Source organism: Microtus ochrogaster, chromosome 10, assembly GCF_000317375.1.
Source record: "Microtus ochrogaster isolate Prairie Vole_2 chromosome 10, MicOch1.0, whole genome shotgun sequence".
Taxonomy (NCBI): domain Eukaryota; kingdom Metazoa; phylum Chordata; class Mammalia; order Rodentia; family Cricetidae; genus Microtus; species Microtus ochrogaster.
Genome location: NC_022016.1, coordinates 63,385,089 through 63,400,134, shown reverse-complemented (window position 1 = coordinate 63,400,134; position 15,046 = coordinate 63,385,089). Strand labels below are relative to the sequence as shown.

Below are 15,046 nucleotides of genomic sequence, written 5' to 3'. Positions count from 1 at the left end.
TACACGACAAAAGGATTTCCCCCAAAATATTTTTTATCTGTTTGGTTGAATCCACAGACATGGAACCCACAGATGTGGAGAGCCTACTGTACTTAGGTGATTAAAGAAATGAAGAGATTGTTAGTAAGCAAACATTTAATGATTTTTAGTTGCTTAAGTGTCAAGTGTCTTGATACCAAAGAAATCAAAGATTAGGGCTTAGTATTATAACATAAAAGTAAGCATTAAACATTTATTGGATCTGAGACTGTAGTTCCGTTGATAGAGTGCTCGTCTAGCATGCATGAAGCCTTAAATTTGGGCAGGTAGTACTGGTCTGTAATCCCAGTACTTGGGATGTGGAGGAAGGAGGATCAGAAGCTAAAACGCCAGTCTCAGGTATATAATGAACTCAGATTCAGGCTGGGATACCTAAGACCTTGTCTATGAGAAAGGAGGTTGGGGGAGGGGAGGGGCAACAACATTCCTCAGACTAGAGGACAAAAGAACTAGCATGTCACACCTGTTGTGTGAGTATCAGACTGTTCAACTAGGCATTACAGACTGCTGCTTTCATTTAACAACAAAGTGTTGCCAGGTGGTGGCGGCATACACCTTTAATACCAGCAGAAGCAGATGGATCTCTTGGGTCTGAGGCCAGCTTGGGTTACAGTGTGAGTTCCAGGACAGCCAGGACCACACGGAGAAACCCTGCCTTGAAAAACCAAAAACAACAGCAAAAATCCAGCAAAGTGTCAGTCAGATATTTCTTAGCAACAGTGGACAGTGCTCTGTGGTACAAGTCTGTAGCCTTAGAAGATAATTTATATGTGATTAAGCAGTTTTATTACTTACATAGATTAGTTTAAGAATCTACATAAAGGACTAGGCGGTGGTGATGCACACTTTTAATCCCAGTACTTGGGAGGCAGAGACAGACAAGACAGATTTACAGAGTGAGTTTTAGGATAGCCAGGACTCCACACAGAAACCTTGTCTGATTAAAGCAAAACAAAAAAATCTGCATAAAACTTAAAAGTGTATAATTATAGGTAAGTAATACTGTGCAGTGTAAGCTGATCAGAATGATGGCAGTTCCTACGTCTCACATGGCAGTATCAAACCAGACTGTCCCTATCCATGTGCAGACAGCATGAATAATGGGTTCTCTAGTGGAGCAATGGATTTTATATGGCAGTTGAATAGTTTTATATTATTATTGCAGTAATAGCCATTTTGGGAGTCAAGACAAACCTGTCCCTCACTGAGCCAGGGAGACCAATGAGAAGCTGCCCCATGGTTAACTCACAAGATAAGGCACCCTTCGCAAAACTACTTCTTGTCATGTTTGGGAATTATCAGAGTATGACATTAAAATTCTGTGCTTGGACTTTTCCTTTATAATTTGTGTGGTCATGTGTAAGGTTACCAGGATGCAGCTGATGGAGTCATTCCTCTTCATAAAAAAATTTAAAGAGGCTTATTTATTTTTATCTTATGTGTATGGATATTTTGTATTCATATGTGTATGTAGATATGCATGTGGAGGTCTTTAGATCTTTTGGAACTAGAATTAGAAAAACCAAAGAAAAAAAGAAAATTAATATTTTCCTTATTATTGCAAATGCCATATGAGCATCATTTTGAATAACTAAATTTTTAGTAAATATACATTTACTAAATATACATGACATGGCATGCAGACAGCTAACTGACCCAAGCATAAATGAACAAATATGCCTTTTAAACTTAACATACACTCAATGCTTCTTATTTTTTGAGGTCTTGCTGGTATATCTATGCTATCTGTATAACTCAGGATCTCCTTTGGGTTTGCAGATTTGGGAGTCATTGTTTGGGTTTCTTTAGGGGGACAAGAGTTAGTATTAGGATTGTTGTCGGGGTATTGCATGTGCTGGACAGGCCTTCCAGTCTTCTGTACTGTTTATCTCTTCCATTCATGTTCCCTTCAGTTCCTTCTAAAATCGATGAATGCTTTTTTGGTCAGTGTCCTATGTCTGCTGATGGTATTTGAACTTACATGAAGATGATACAGAGAGATGGAAGCAGGATTTGGTAGCTTTATAGTATAGTGCAGTTTGTGGAAATCACGATGCAGAGAGACAGGAAGAATTCCAGTCTCAGCTTGTCTCTCACTTGCATTGTCTTCACAAAAGTCATTGAATTTCTTTGAACTTACTGTCTTGCTTGTGCAAGTGGAAGCTGGATTGGATTTCTGTGGTTCCTCAAGATTCATGCCAGTGATTTTCCTATGACCCTTCAAAGGTGTGCCTGGTTAAAAGATGGGAAAGCCATAGGCTGAGGTGATTGACTGAATTTCAGGTTGACACTAATGTCAAGCCATTATATTCATTGTTGTCTTTTATTAGGTGACTAATCATCCAGAACCAGTCTCTCAATCATTAACGCCTCAGCAGCAGCCACAGTATAATCTTCCAGAACGAGATAAACAACTGCTTTTCACAGAATACAATTTTGAAGATCTCAGTGCCTCATTTCGGAGTCTTTATAAGTCAGTTTTTGAGCAGTCACTCAGTCAACAAGGTGAGCTTCTTTTTGGTAATATAGATGTTTTAATTTAACACAGACTAGGTGTTAGACTTGCTTAATTTTAGAACAGTTACAATGAGGTTTGGGTAAGATTTATTACGCCTCTTGTGGCTTACTGATTTCTGTGTATATTTATGTTGTGGCAAAGGAATGACACATTCATTTCAACTTCTATGCATAGTTGACTTGATTACAAAGGTGTCCTAGAGCACTGTGCTGAAGAATTCTCACACCACATCTGTGGCATATGGGATGTTGGAGTGGTAGTGGTTACACCACAAGAATACATGGGTTTTCTTTTCATTCTGACTAGCATTAGCACTGAGAAGCCCCTGGAGTTTATTACCATGTTTGTGGGTTTGTTTATGGCAGTTTTAAAAAACTGTGTATGTGTGTACATGCGTGCATGTGTGTTTCTTACATATGAATGCCTTGCTTTGTAAATAATTCTACTGCAAGTGTCATAAGATAGAAGGAAATTTAACCATGAATGCTCTTATTCTGTTTTAGGTTTGATGAGCATCCCTTCAGAATCTTCCCAGCAGCCCCACACTTCATGTTCCTATCAGCACTCTCCTAGCAGTACAGTGAGCTCTCACCCACACAGTAACCAAAGCAGCCTGCCCAACAGTCACAGTGGCCTCAATGCCACAGGCAGTAATTCAGTTGCACAGGTCTCACTGTCCCACCCCCAAATGCACACACAGCCCTCTCCACACACACCCCATCGACCGCATGGTTTACCACAACATCCACAGCGTCCCCAGCACCCAGCATCACACCCACAACAACACAGCCAGCTCCAGCCGCCTCATTCCCAGCACCCCTCTCCACATCAGCACATACAGCATCATCCAAACCATCAGCATCAGACATTAGCACATCAGCCACCCCCACCCCCACCCCCACAACAGATATCCTGTAATTCTGGTAAGTTTCTTCTGCTTATGTTTGAATAACTGACCTGTCCTTTGTTATTTGGGCCTCGTGCAGAACTTACTACTAAAACCTTTTTTACTTGTTCCCTTTCCTCTTTCTTTACTACAGTAGTAAACTATATATATTCGTATGTATTCATTTCATCTTATTCAACCCATGGGTGACCTATAGATTTCCTTAATTAAAATGCATCAGCATAGGCAAACTCAGCCTTACAAGTTTTGCTTATATTCTTGTGTTGCCCCTGCCACTGCTTTTAGTGAGATTTGAATGACTGGAATGTGTGATCTATTTGCACTCCTGTGAGTCTATGTAAGTGTACAAGAAGCATCACAAGTTATGCCATAAAGACCTCTATTTGAATCTTTATTTTACAGCTCTTATGATTTAGAATAAATTACTTGTTTTTATTTTTTAGGAGTTTCTCAACAGGCGGTCTGAGCTAGTCTCAAACCTATGTTTACCTTCTATTTTACTAAAACAAACAAAATATTGAAATGAATATTTTAAAATGAGTATTTTAAGAATCTATTGAACAGCCGGGCGGTAGTGGCGCATGCCTTTAATCCCAGCACTTGGGAGGCAGAGCCAGGCAGATCTCTGAGTTTGAGGCCAGCCTGGTCTACAAGAGCTAGTTCCAGGACAGTCACCAAAGCTACAGAGAAACCTTGTCTCAAAAAAACAAAAACAAACAAACCAAAAAAAAAAAGAGTCTATTGAACAAATAACTTTTTAAATTTTTTGTTTGACTTTAGTGGTTGGTTTTATTTTTCAAGTTAATAATTCTAAGTAGAGGAGGCTGGAGAGATGGCTCAGTGGTTGGGAGCATTGCCTGCTCTTCCAAGGGTCCTGAGTTCAATTCCCACCAACCACATGGTGGCTCACAACCATCTGTAGTGAGGTCTGGTGCCCTCTTCTGGCCTGCAGATATACACACAGACAGAATATTGTATACATAATAAATAAATAAATATTTAAAAAATAATTCTAAGTAGACTCTACAATTGAAAATTTTCTGTCTTAATGAAATATTTCTTAGATATTTTGCAGTTATTTTTAGATAAATGCCATGAGAAAGTTGTATTGTAGAATTAAAGCTCTTTTAGGGACAAGGAAAATGGAATTGTATGCCTTGTAAATATTTATATAGTCTTCAAAACCTTAAGCTTGTTATTCGTATGTCTCAAAGAATGGTTAATGACAGATTGGGCGGTTTCAGGAAATATAAGTCTGTGGCGCTAGAGAGAAAAAGCCCAGTTAGAATCGACAGTTGGCACTCTCATCAGACTTCTTTGCCAGTGGCACCTGACAGAAGTCACCCCTTGGGAGGTAGAAGTAATCTCAGTGGCTCTGATGCATTCCAGTGAATTATATATTCCATATGTATGAGGTGGGGCTAAACAACTTTTCTTTAATAGAGAGGAATGGAAGGATGAGAGCAGGAACGGAAGCTACTTGGGTACTCACTGTGTACAGACAACCCAGATACATTATTATTCTTCCAAATCAAGTATAACTTCACAAAGTCTATAGATAGGCAAAGCGCAACTCAAAAGAACTGAAGCCATTTGCATAAGATGACACTGCTAGTGGGTGACTTGGACACCCATAACACCAGATAGTCAAAAAGGACTAAAGCCATCAGTGCTTACTTAGTGGGTAGCATTTACTCACTTCTGGAAGACTGTGTTGAGGACTTTCTGGTTCCTGAGGTTGCCTAAGTTTGTTAGCAGCCCCTTTCACTGTATAGTCCTATTCACTCCCATAGGTTGGAGCATTTGCTTATACTATGTTGCTTCTAAATAGAAACTGTCCATTATAACTTATGAAGAGAATAACTTTTTGGTAGTGTAGGAGATTGAATCTATGGCCTCACCATACACTAGGCAAATGCTCTTCCACGATCATTATCCCCAACAACAATGTATCTTCTAAGATCAGCTACAAAGTAAGAAAATGAAATTTGAAAGAGGCAAGAACACTCATTTGCATGAGAGTTTCCCTTCCTGGTCATTATTTATACTATACAGATGAAAAGGGCCAGCACCAAGTTTTGTTTTTAAGGTGATAAGGCTATTTGCAGACTGTCAGACTAGAGATTAGAAGACCAGTATTAAAACCTTAAGTTAATTGCCAGTATCTTACACTACCTGTTGGTGTTCTCTTTATTTGAAAAATGGAGAGACATGGAACTCGGAGGAAGTTGATTCAAAGCCTGATACAATTGGTAAACATCCCTTTCTTTTTTTTTTGGTTTTTCGAGACAGGGTTTCTCTGTGGCTTTGGAGCCTGTCCTGGAACTAGCTCTTGTAGACCAGGGTGGTCTTGAACTCACAGAGATCCGCTTGCCTCTGCCTCCCGAGTGCTGGGATTAAAGGCGTGCGCCACCATCGAAGACTAGACAGGATCAGCCAGTGTCAGAAATAAGGCCACTCACTGTCTTCTGTATGTATTCTTCCAGCAGTCACTATCCCAGTGTTAACAGTATTGTCACCATTACTTTGTAGGTGTTTCAAGTGATTGGTATGCAACACTTGACATGCTGAAGGAAAGCTGTCGAATTGCGAGCAGTGTTAACTGGTCAGATGTAGACCTTTCCCAGTTCCAAGGTAAGGGTTGGGTTCTTTCACACAGAACCAAATACCATGAATCTATTTTCTCTGAAACACTATGTCTTTGTTGTTGAAATCAATATCTCCTACCAGGTATGTTGGTATGTCTGCTCTTCCAGCATTTGGTGAGCAGAGGTAGGAGAATTGCTAAAAGTGAAGCCTGCTATAGACTACATAGCATAGCAAATGAGATGGGGGAGGGGGAGGAAGAGAGAACACATTGGCAGTGGTTGTGTTAACGGACATTATTTATAAAAACTTCTAATAAATTAGCCAGTTGATGTAGGAAAACATTACATATAAGAGTTCTGCAGGAATATTAGCCTTGTTTGAAAGAATCAGTTTTCTTTTTGAGGCCATGGGACAATCACAGTGTTGTTCCCCAGGTGCGGTTCACCTTTTACTTTTATCCCCCTATGTCTTATTGTATGTGTCTAGTATGTGTATAAGGAGTGCCAACACACACATGTATCCATATGCACAAGGTGCATATGTACATATCAGAGGATGATTCTTGGGAATCAATTCTGTTCTTCTACCATAGACTCCTAACAAGTAGAAATAATAAGCACTTTTATCAGCTGAGCCATTGTAGCAAGCTTTCTCATTGGACTTTATTTAGACCGCCAGCCCCCCAAATAATAACACAGAGGCTTTTTATTAGCAATGAATGCTTGACTTTAGCTTAGGTATGTTTCCAACTAGCTCATGTAATTTTTTTTTTTTTTTTTTTTTTTTGTTTTTCGAGACAGGGTTTCTCTGGTTTTGGAGCCTGTCCTGGAACTAGCTCTGTAGACCAGGCTGGTCTCGAACTCACAGAGATCCACCTGCCTCTGCCTCCCAAGTGCTGAGATTAAAGGTGTGCGCCACCACCGCCCGGCTTGTAATTTCAATTAACCTGTTAATCTATGTTTTTGCCCACGTAGCTCATTACTTCTCTTCCATACTGTATCCATGCGCCTCAGTTTCTTCTCGAGTTCCTCCCTTTCCCTGGAATTGCTGCCTATTCCCTACTGGCTAGCTATTGGCCATTCAGCTTTTTACTAAACCTATCAGAAAGCACCTTGGACAGAGAAACATTTTCACAATGTTTAAAAACTTATCCCACAACAAGCCATCTCTTTGGCCTAATTTGTGTGTATGTATGGTATGTGTGGGTATACTTGCACACATGCAGGCCAGGCGTTGATAACTTTTCTCCACCTTTTTTTTGGGGGGGGGGGACGACAGGGTTTCTCGTTGACCCTGAAGCTTACTGCTTTACCTAGAGTGGTTTTCCTCGTGTGTTGTGACCATCATGTTTTGTTTTGTTTTCATAGGCATGTGCCCGTACTCACTTTTAGTCAGGTTCTGGGGAATCTAAACTCAAGCCCTCATACAGCTCTACCCCCTTTTTTGAGACAGGGTTTCTCACAGGCCTGGAGCTTACTAAGTAGGCTAGACTTGCCAGTGAGTTCCAAGGACCTGTCTTTGGGAACAAGCACCATGATTACAAGTATACCACCAAATCTGGCCCCTTTTTTAAAATGCAGGTTTTGGGGATTGAATCCAGGTCAGAGTGTTCCAAACCTAGGACTGTGAGCCCCTTGGGTAATCTTAAGTATCATAAAATGTCACTTTTCATTGCACAAGCAACTGCCACATCAGAGGACCTGAGTGATGGAGACTGGGGATTGAGAAGACTTGTATTGGTGTTCCTGCAGTGTTAGAGTTGTGCTCACTGTATCCCCATCTTTCCTTGTAGGTCTGATGGAGAGTATGAGGCAGGCGGATCTCAAGAACTGGTCATTAGATCAGGTTCAGTTTGCTGATCTCTGTTCCTCTCTTAATCAGTTCTTCACACAGACTGGCCTTATCCACTCACAGAGCAATGTTCAACAGAACGTCTGTCATGGTGCCATGCACCCAGCAAAGCCTTCCCAACACATTGGGGCAGGTATGGTCCTATGTGCACATACATAAATTCACTGTCTTAGGCAACAGGTGTGTGACGTGTCACTCAGGGTGATGTTGACCCATCTACGTTGTGTTATTTGTCAGAAATGAGTGATGGCAAATGGTTTAAGTGTGTTTTTCAAATTTTGAGGTGACAGGCTATCTTTTGTGATTGTGTGAGTTATGTGCTGCTGTCCTTTGTCATTTATAACTTTTCATTGTTATTAAACAAGTCTGTAAAAGATGCTTGTGTTTTCTAAAAAACATAGTTATGAAATTATTTCACTTTAAATTTGTGTAGGCTTGCAGCAAAAATCAAAAAGTTAAACCTTCTGAGGATGTTAAAATTAAAAGTTGAAGGTTCTTTTGAAGAATACACACAATGTCAGGTTGTCATTGTGAGGCTCTGTAATGAGGGCATAGAAAAATGAGAAATTATGGCTTTTTTTGTTTGTTTGTTTGTTTGTTTGTTTATTTTAATTTTCTCTGTGAAAGTGTTAGGAATGTGACAGGATTTCAGCAAATTATCTTGGCAGTAATGACCTGGGGCTTAGACTTAGAGTCTGTTCCTGCCTTTGGCAAATTTCTTCTCTACTCCTGTTTCCCCATGTATGGAATAGAAGGGATGTTGGACTAGGTCATCTCTGAGGACATCTCAAGCCTGGGTACAAGTTTGGCTTTCTTGTAGTTACTGAAAATTTGGGAGCAGCCAAATCTAGTGCTTTTCTTTCCTTCTTAGGGACCATAGTAGTAGTAGCTCTATAGTCTCATTGCATTGGTTGAATTCAAGTGTAAGTTATGTGAGACACTAGCGTCCCTGTGACATGACTTTCTCAAGATTCCAGGTAGTAGGATGTGGGCTAGTTTTATGGCCTTTCTCCCTAGATTATGGGGGTGGGGCGTCGTCATGATGCTGTTTCCCTCATACTTGACCCTTTTGAGCTGTTAACCCCAACCCTAACTTGGTGGCTCTTGTCAGTGAAAATACCTTGAGTCCCCTGAAATTCCATTGAAATGAGGTCTGTGCTTTTCATCTGCAAACTTGTTTAAATTTACAATTTAAAGTCACCTGTGCTTGGCTTAGCTGCCCTAACACAGGTCTTTACTGTTGCCTGTGTCTTGGCCTCTCAGTTAATCAGCCTCTGCCCGCTCAGACAGTCAAGGGGAGTGTCCAGGGCAGTAGAGAAGTGGGCAGCAGTAAAAAGAGTTTTTGAGCCAAGACACCTTGATTTTAAGTCCTGGATCTACAAGATTTGTCCCCTGAGGGAGCCTGCTTAAAATTTTGAGCTTCCTTTGACCCACTGTAGAAAGAAGTGAGTGATTCCTGTCTGGCTGTGTGTGTGGGTAGTGGGAGGTTCAAGTGAAGTCATGAACATGGATATAATTTTGCACTTTAATGAAGTGACAATTACAGATGTCCTTGCCTATGAGCTTATGCCAGTGTGCTCAATGCCTAGCAAGGTACCATTTCACCGACCAACTGCATTTCAGAAGGCATTCCCTCCTCACTCTGATTGCCTTACCTACTTGGCTTCATAGGCTTAACCATCAAGATTCTTATGCTTGCTTTGTTTTGCTGACAGTGGTAACATGTTTTCTCTTCTTCTGTTTTTTAATTTGATTAGGAAATTTATACATAGATTCCAGGCAAAATCTCCCTCCCTCGGTGATGCCACCCCCTGGTTATCCTCATATCCCACAGGCGCTCAGCACTCCAGGAGCTACGATGGCAGGTAGTGTCTGTGTACTACATTTGGCACTAGAGTTTAACACTGACAAGCTAGAGCTGCCTTGTAGAAAATGAGGGTACTCTGAGAAGGCATGAGCTCTTTTTACGGCCTGAGGTGCAGAGTATCTTGAAGGGTTTTTTTGCTTTGATAGAACTTGATGCAGCTTTCAGAGGCCTGCTTCTACTAGCTGCTTCTGTGGATTCTGTTCCATTGATTCCAAAGAAATAATCCAACTATAGTACCCAGGCAGAAGGTATTATAAGTTGCAAGTAGTCAGGAGACTAGGGCATGCTGTTAAAACTGGAAGGAACCTAGATGAGGAACTGCGGTCCAGAGAAAAGCTGCCAAGAACTCCCAGGCTGATGAGCAGTTGTACTGAGACTCAGGTCCTGACACTGCCATTCACTTTACCTCTCTGAGATAAGACAGTAAGCAGTCTTTGCCAATGAGGGTGTATGAGACCTGGATAGAGTTGTGTATGCCAAGCAGTGGGAAAGGAAGGGGCTGTACTCAGTGATGTTTTCTGGATGAGGGTAACAATGCATCTGCTGTTACATGCATACATGGTGTATGCACGTGCACACACAGAAAAACATAGGTACCTCAATACTGTGGCTAGAGCTCAAGCCAAAAGCTTGATTGCCATTCTCCTGCTTTGGCATCAAATTAGTGCCTGACATGCAGTGAGGGATTTATCCTTTTGTTAAATAAAGACACATTGGCATTTCCATAATGTGATACACTGAAAGTCTTAGCATTTTGTAATTGTATGTTAAAAGATTCACTAGAAAAATAATTGACAGGTAGTTTTAAATTTTGTTTTTAAGAGTACAAACAACAATAATATTCCAGTATGAATTTTACAGCATTTCAAAGGATTTGATTAAGTTCTAATAATAGAAAGGACCACTGTTAAGATAATAGAAAGGACCACTGTTAGTAAATTTTTCTTATGTCCCAGTCTAACTTCAGTGGTACACCAATGACTTTTTTTTTTATTAATTAAAATAAAATTTAGGCATATGAGTGTTTTGCCTGTGTGTCTTGTGTGTCTGTTGCCCAAGGAGGTCAGAAGAGTGTGTCAGATCTAGTGGACTTGGAGTGGTAAGCCATCATGGGGTGCTGGGAATAGAAGCTGGTTCTTCTGAAAGGACAGCCAGTGCTCCAGTTCTAACAGTGGAGTCATCTCTCCAGCCCCCTCTGATAATATTGATTGATGTTATTGAAACACACTAGAAAGAGAGGACTTATTAAATGATGGTCAGCATTTTTCTCATGCCTTCCTTACTGCAGGTTTTTAGATTCAGATGGACTGGGTTTAAATCTGTGTGTTTGGATTCAGTCTGTATCCCAGACTGGTCTTGAATCCATGATCCTTCTGCCTCTGTCTCCTCTGAGTGTTGAGAATATATGTATGTATACCTGGAGTTTTGTTCAATTTCTTTAAGCCTATTCTCCTTACTAGAAAATAAGAACTGGAAGAACAACTTTGTTCCTCCAGTTTTGTTGAAGGCTTTTGATGGATTCTAGGTAGTGTCACTGTTCCAGGCATGCCCTAGCACATACGGCATGCTCTAGGGACTAGTTGGTCTCTTCCTGACTTCCCTACCCAGGTCCCTGCTGACACTGACTTCTTCTTTCTAGGCCATCACGGAGCCATGAACCAGCAGCACATGATGCCTTCCCAAGCCTTCCAGATGCGGCGCTCTTTGCCTCCAGATGATATCCAGGATGACTTTGATTGGGATTCAATAGTGTAGGCTTGTTTCTGCAAGACAGGCGACTCCAGCATCCTTTCTGTTCAGTGAAAGGAAGGATTAGAGTCCAGATGAGAAAACAAAGCGATGTTACCAGTGCTATCTAAATTACTTTTGAAGACAATCAGAGATTCTAGCTGGGTAACTTACTGCTTTTACCTGACCCAAGCAAGAACTACATGTTTGTCTCCCGCCAGTGCCCTCTGTAGCTCCTAACTGTTGTGATTTGGACAGCTTTTTGCATATTCGTGTCAGTTTGATGTTAACCACAAGTGCCAGACTGATTTTTCAGACAGAGCCTATTTTGCTGCAAGCAGTTTATAGATACATATGTGTAAATATGTGTACAAATATTACTGAAAGGCTTCAAGTTTTTTCTAATTGGATTATTGTGTCTTGACAAGAAAGTTACTGTCAGTTTTTATTCCTTGTTAGGCCATTTCTGCAGGATGCTTTCAGATGATGTAGGGAGCTGAAAGGAAATCGGTCTTTCCAAAGCCCAGTTTCCTTTTTAATCTTCAAAAATAGGAGTAATTGTGAATTCTAGTGAGTTCAGTCAAGGAGTCTGGAGTTGGTGCTCTCCGCAGTGCAGAGGGTCTGTTGTTCCTGAGCGGGCTTGTCCACAGGGAGTTGTAGAGCGTGTGTTCCTCGCCAGCGTGTTTCCTCAGCTGCATTCTGACAGCTCTGAGATGTGTGAACTGATTGAAGCTAGGTATTGCTTGGCTTTTCAAACAAATCAATGTCTCCATATTCATTTAAGTATTTATTATTCAAAAGTGTTATTTTAATATTTATTGCTACTTTCTGTGAATGCACAGCTCTTTTGGGTTCACTAGGGAGAAATTTGTCTGGAAGCATGGTTGTTGTTTTTTTTTTCTGGATAAAAGTTTACAGACAAAGACAATCAGAATCATTTGTCATTCTCGTTATCATCACTCCTTTTACCAGGTGAGTACGCTTCCTGTCTTACTTATCCTTCCTGCTGATGTAGACTTAATAGCTACATAGGAATTTCCTGGACTTGAATCCGAGTCTATTTAGGCAACAGGACATGGAGGCAGGGTTTATACAGCAGTGTCCTCACTCACTGTCTTAGGTAATGCTGGAAGGAACTGCCTGCTTCAGTCTTGAATGCAGACTGTGTGACTTATTGTTGGGTCTGTGTGTGCCTGACAAATACCTTGGAGCTTTTATCAGTTGCTTTGTCTCGTTGTATATCACAGTTTGCATGGGTTGATGTGTTGATTTTATAATGAAAATAGGAGATTCTCTTCCCCACAGTGAATAGACTTTTAATTGGTTCTTTACAGGAGAGAAATCTGTTTTAATGAGGAAATAGATTCTGTCACATCAAGGAGAAATAACTGCTCACCAGTTGCTTGTCGTTGTCTCTGGGCTTAGCAATGCTAAATCATGTTAACTAAGCCTCAGCAAGTCTGTGGTTGAGTGATCTCTACTTGAACAAAGAGTGTGTGTGTGTGTGTGTGAGTGTGTGTGTGTGTGTGTGTGTGTGAGAAAGAGAGAGAGAGAGAGAGATCTGTTTATCTATTAATGGAGTGTTGCCTTGAACGAATCACTGGGAAGCCATGGAGGGTTGGGAAGAAAGAAGTTTTATGCATCTCTGTTGTTTGGGTCCCACTTGGCATGAAAAGGAAGCTCAGGTCCAGCCCCTCATATTAGTGAACACCAGAGGATTTTGAAACAGCAGCCAACAGTTCCTCTCAGAAGGACCAGGTGAGATGAGATGGCCACCTGCAGAGGAAAGCATGGGAAGATGGAGTTCCCAGTAGTTTACCCAAGTCTCTTGTTTTCCTCTACACCAAAACAGCTGCTCCATGACTAGGATTGCTACTAGCAGTGTGCACTTTAAATAATTGGGTGTTGGAGTACTGCAATCTCTGAAACAGAATGCTTGGGTAGGACCAGTGATCATGATTATACAAATTATGTGAAGCTCATTTCCCATTTGGCAATTATTTACTGATTTGCAGTGATTGACATATTTATTAATATTTGAACTAACCAGTAATGGCACTTGAGACCAGACTCATCACTCTTCTGTGATCCCTGTTCCCAAGGACTCAGAGCAGGCCCCAGTGGGCTGTGGCCAGGCTGGGCTACCTGGTGGGTGCAGAGTCCCTCTAGTGGCCATTTCTCTTGGTAATTGATGATACAGAACAGGTTCCCTTGGGCTTAAATTGACTGGAGACTTTGGGGTAAAGAGTAATAAACGTACATAAACAGATGGGGTGCTCTGTCCAGGAGAAGAGTCCGACTGGCATTTGTGGCAGTGTTTGAAATGTAAATGTATTCTTGTGTGTTTATGTAAATATTTAATACATGTTTCTCAAATGTCCTTTGAAGTGGGAGGGAATCGATCTTGGGATAATTTCAAATGGAATAGAGTATTTTGATATGTTCATCAAGAGGGTGATGTGTACATACCTATATTGTATATATGTGGTGACATGCATTGGCTTTTGTGCAGAAACAACCTGCTCTCTGTGCTGCTGTTGGACAGTCAGTGTTTTAATGTTTCTACAGTTTTCCTATTGCACGATTTCATATTCTGCCGATGGTGAGTGGCACCCATTCTTTGTAACCGTTTAGTGCTGTAAAGAAATATCCCAAGTGTCATTAGGATTGTCGCTGCCAGAACTGATATGCATGGATGGCACTTAAAATAAATATATTATGATAAATGTATTTGCAACCTGATGGTCTGTGTCATTTGCCGTAGCTGAAGGAGCCAGATTGGAACCTATGGCCAGGCCATGGAGCCCTTAGGCGTTTGAGACTGTGCCCATGCATTGCTACCTTAACATTAAGCTTAAAGATGTTTAATCGCTTTCCTGAGCCGACACGTGGGGAAAACTCTCCAGAGGAAAAATCAGAGATGAGAGAATCATAGTTCTGCCTTTAGTGAATATAGACTTGCCCAGGACAAGGAGCAAGCAGCACCTGGCCCAGACGCCACCTCCTTGGAAGTTTCCCTGGTAAGGAGGAGAATAGTGACACAGAAATGCCCCTTGAGAGAAGGCATGGAAGTCAGCCTCCAGAGGTCCTCAGGCCAGCGTTTAGTCTCCGGACACTGGTGCACACCCTGCTCAGGGCTGCATTGGATGCAGGTTCCAAGAGGCTCAGCAGTAGACCTGCATGTGGACATGGAATCTGCTTTTATCCGAGAGAGCAGAGCTTCCTTCCTACCACTCTGGCAGTAGTCTGTCAAAGCTTCTGAGTTATCCTGTGCACACTGCAGGAGCACCAGTGTCTGTGTTTGCAGATAGGAGCAGGCTCGGGAAGGAGAGAGAGCTTGCCTCAGCTCTTACTCTAGTCATGGACTTAGGATGGTTCGTCTGGGGAGACTCCAAGGTTCTTTTCAACTGCACCGTTTGCCAAAACCAAGGATAGTGACTACTCACCATTTTGTGTGTGTGTGTGTGTGTGTGTGTGTGTGTGTGTGTGTGTGTGTGTGTGTGTGTTTGTACACAGATCTCTTAGAGGGCAAGCCTGGGCTATGTTT

General features: G+C 41.4%; 1 protein-coding gene across 4 annotated transcripts in view; it reads left to right on the top strand.

Moving 5' to 3' along the window:
* Positions 1-14,236, top strand: part of Foxj3 (forkhead box J3) — a 103,535-nt gene extending 89,299 nt beyond the window's left edge. For all 4 annotated transcript variants that reach the window (XM_005353333.3, XM_005353332.2, XM_026782062.1 and 1 more), the window contains 6 exons: positions 2,370-2,544; positions 3,061-3,480; positions 5,997-6,098; positions 7,846-8,037; positions 9,662-9,769; positions 11,411-14,236. In XM_005353333.3, the coding sequence (XP_005353390.1) occupies positions 2,370-2,544; positions 3,061-3,480; positions 5,997-6,098; positions 7,846-8,037; positions 9,662-9,769; positions 11,411-11,526 (1,113 nt within the window). In that variant the 3' untranslated portion in view covers positions 11,527-14,236. The remainder of the gene's footprint in view (positions 1-2,369; positions 2,545-3,060; positions 3,481-5,996; positions 6,099-7,845; positions 8,038-9,661; positions 9,770-11,410) is intronic.
* Positions 14,237-15,046: the final 810 nt, after the last annotated feature.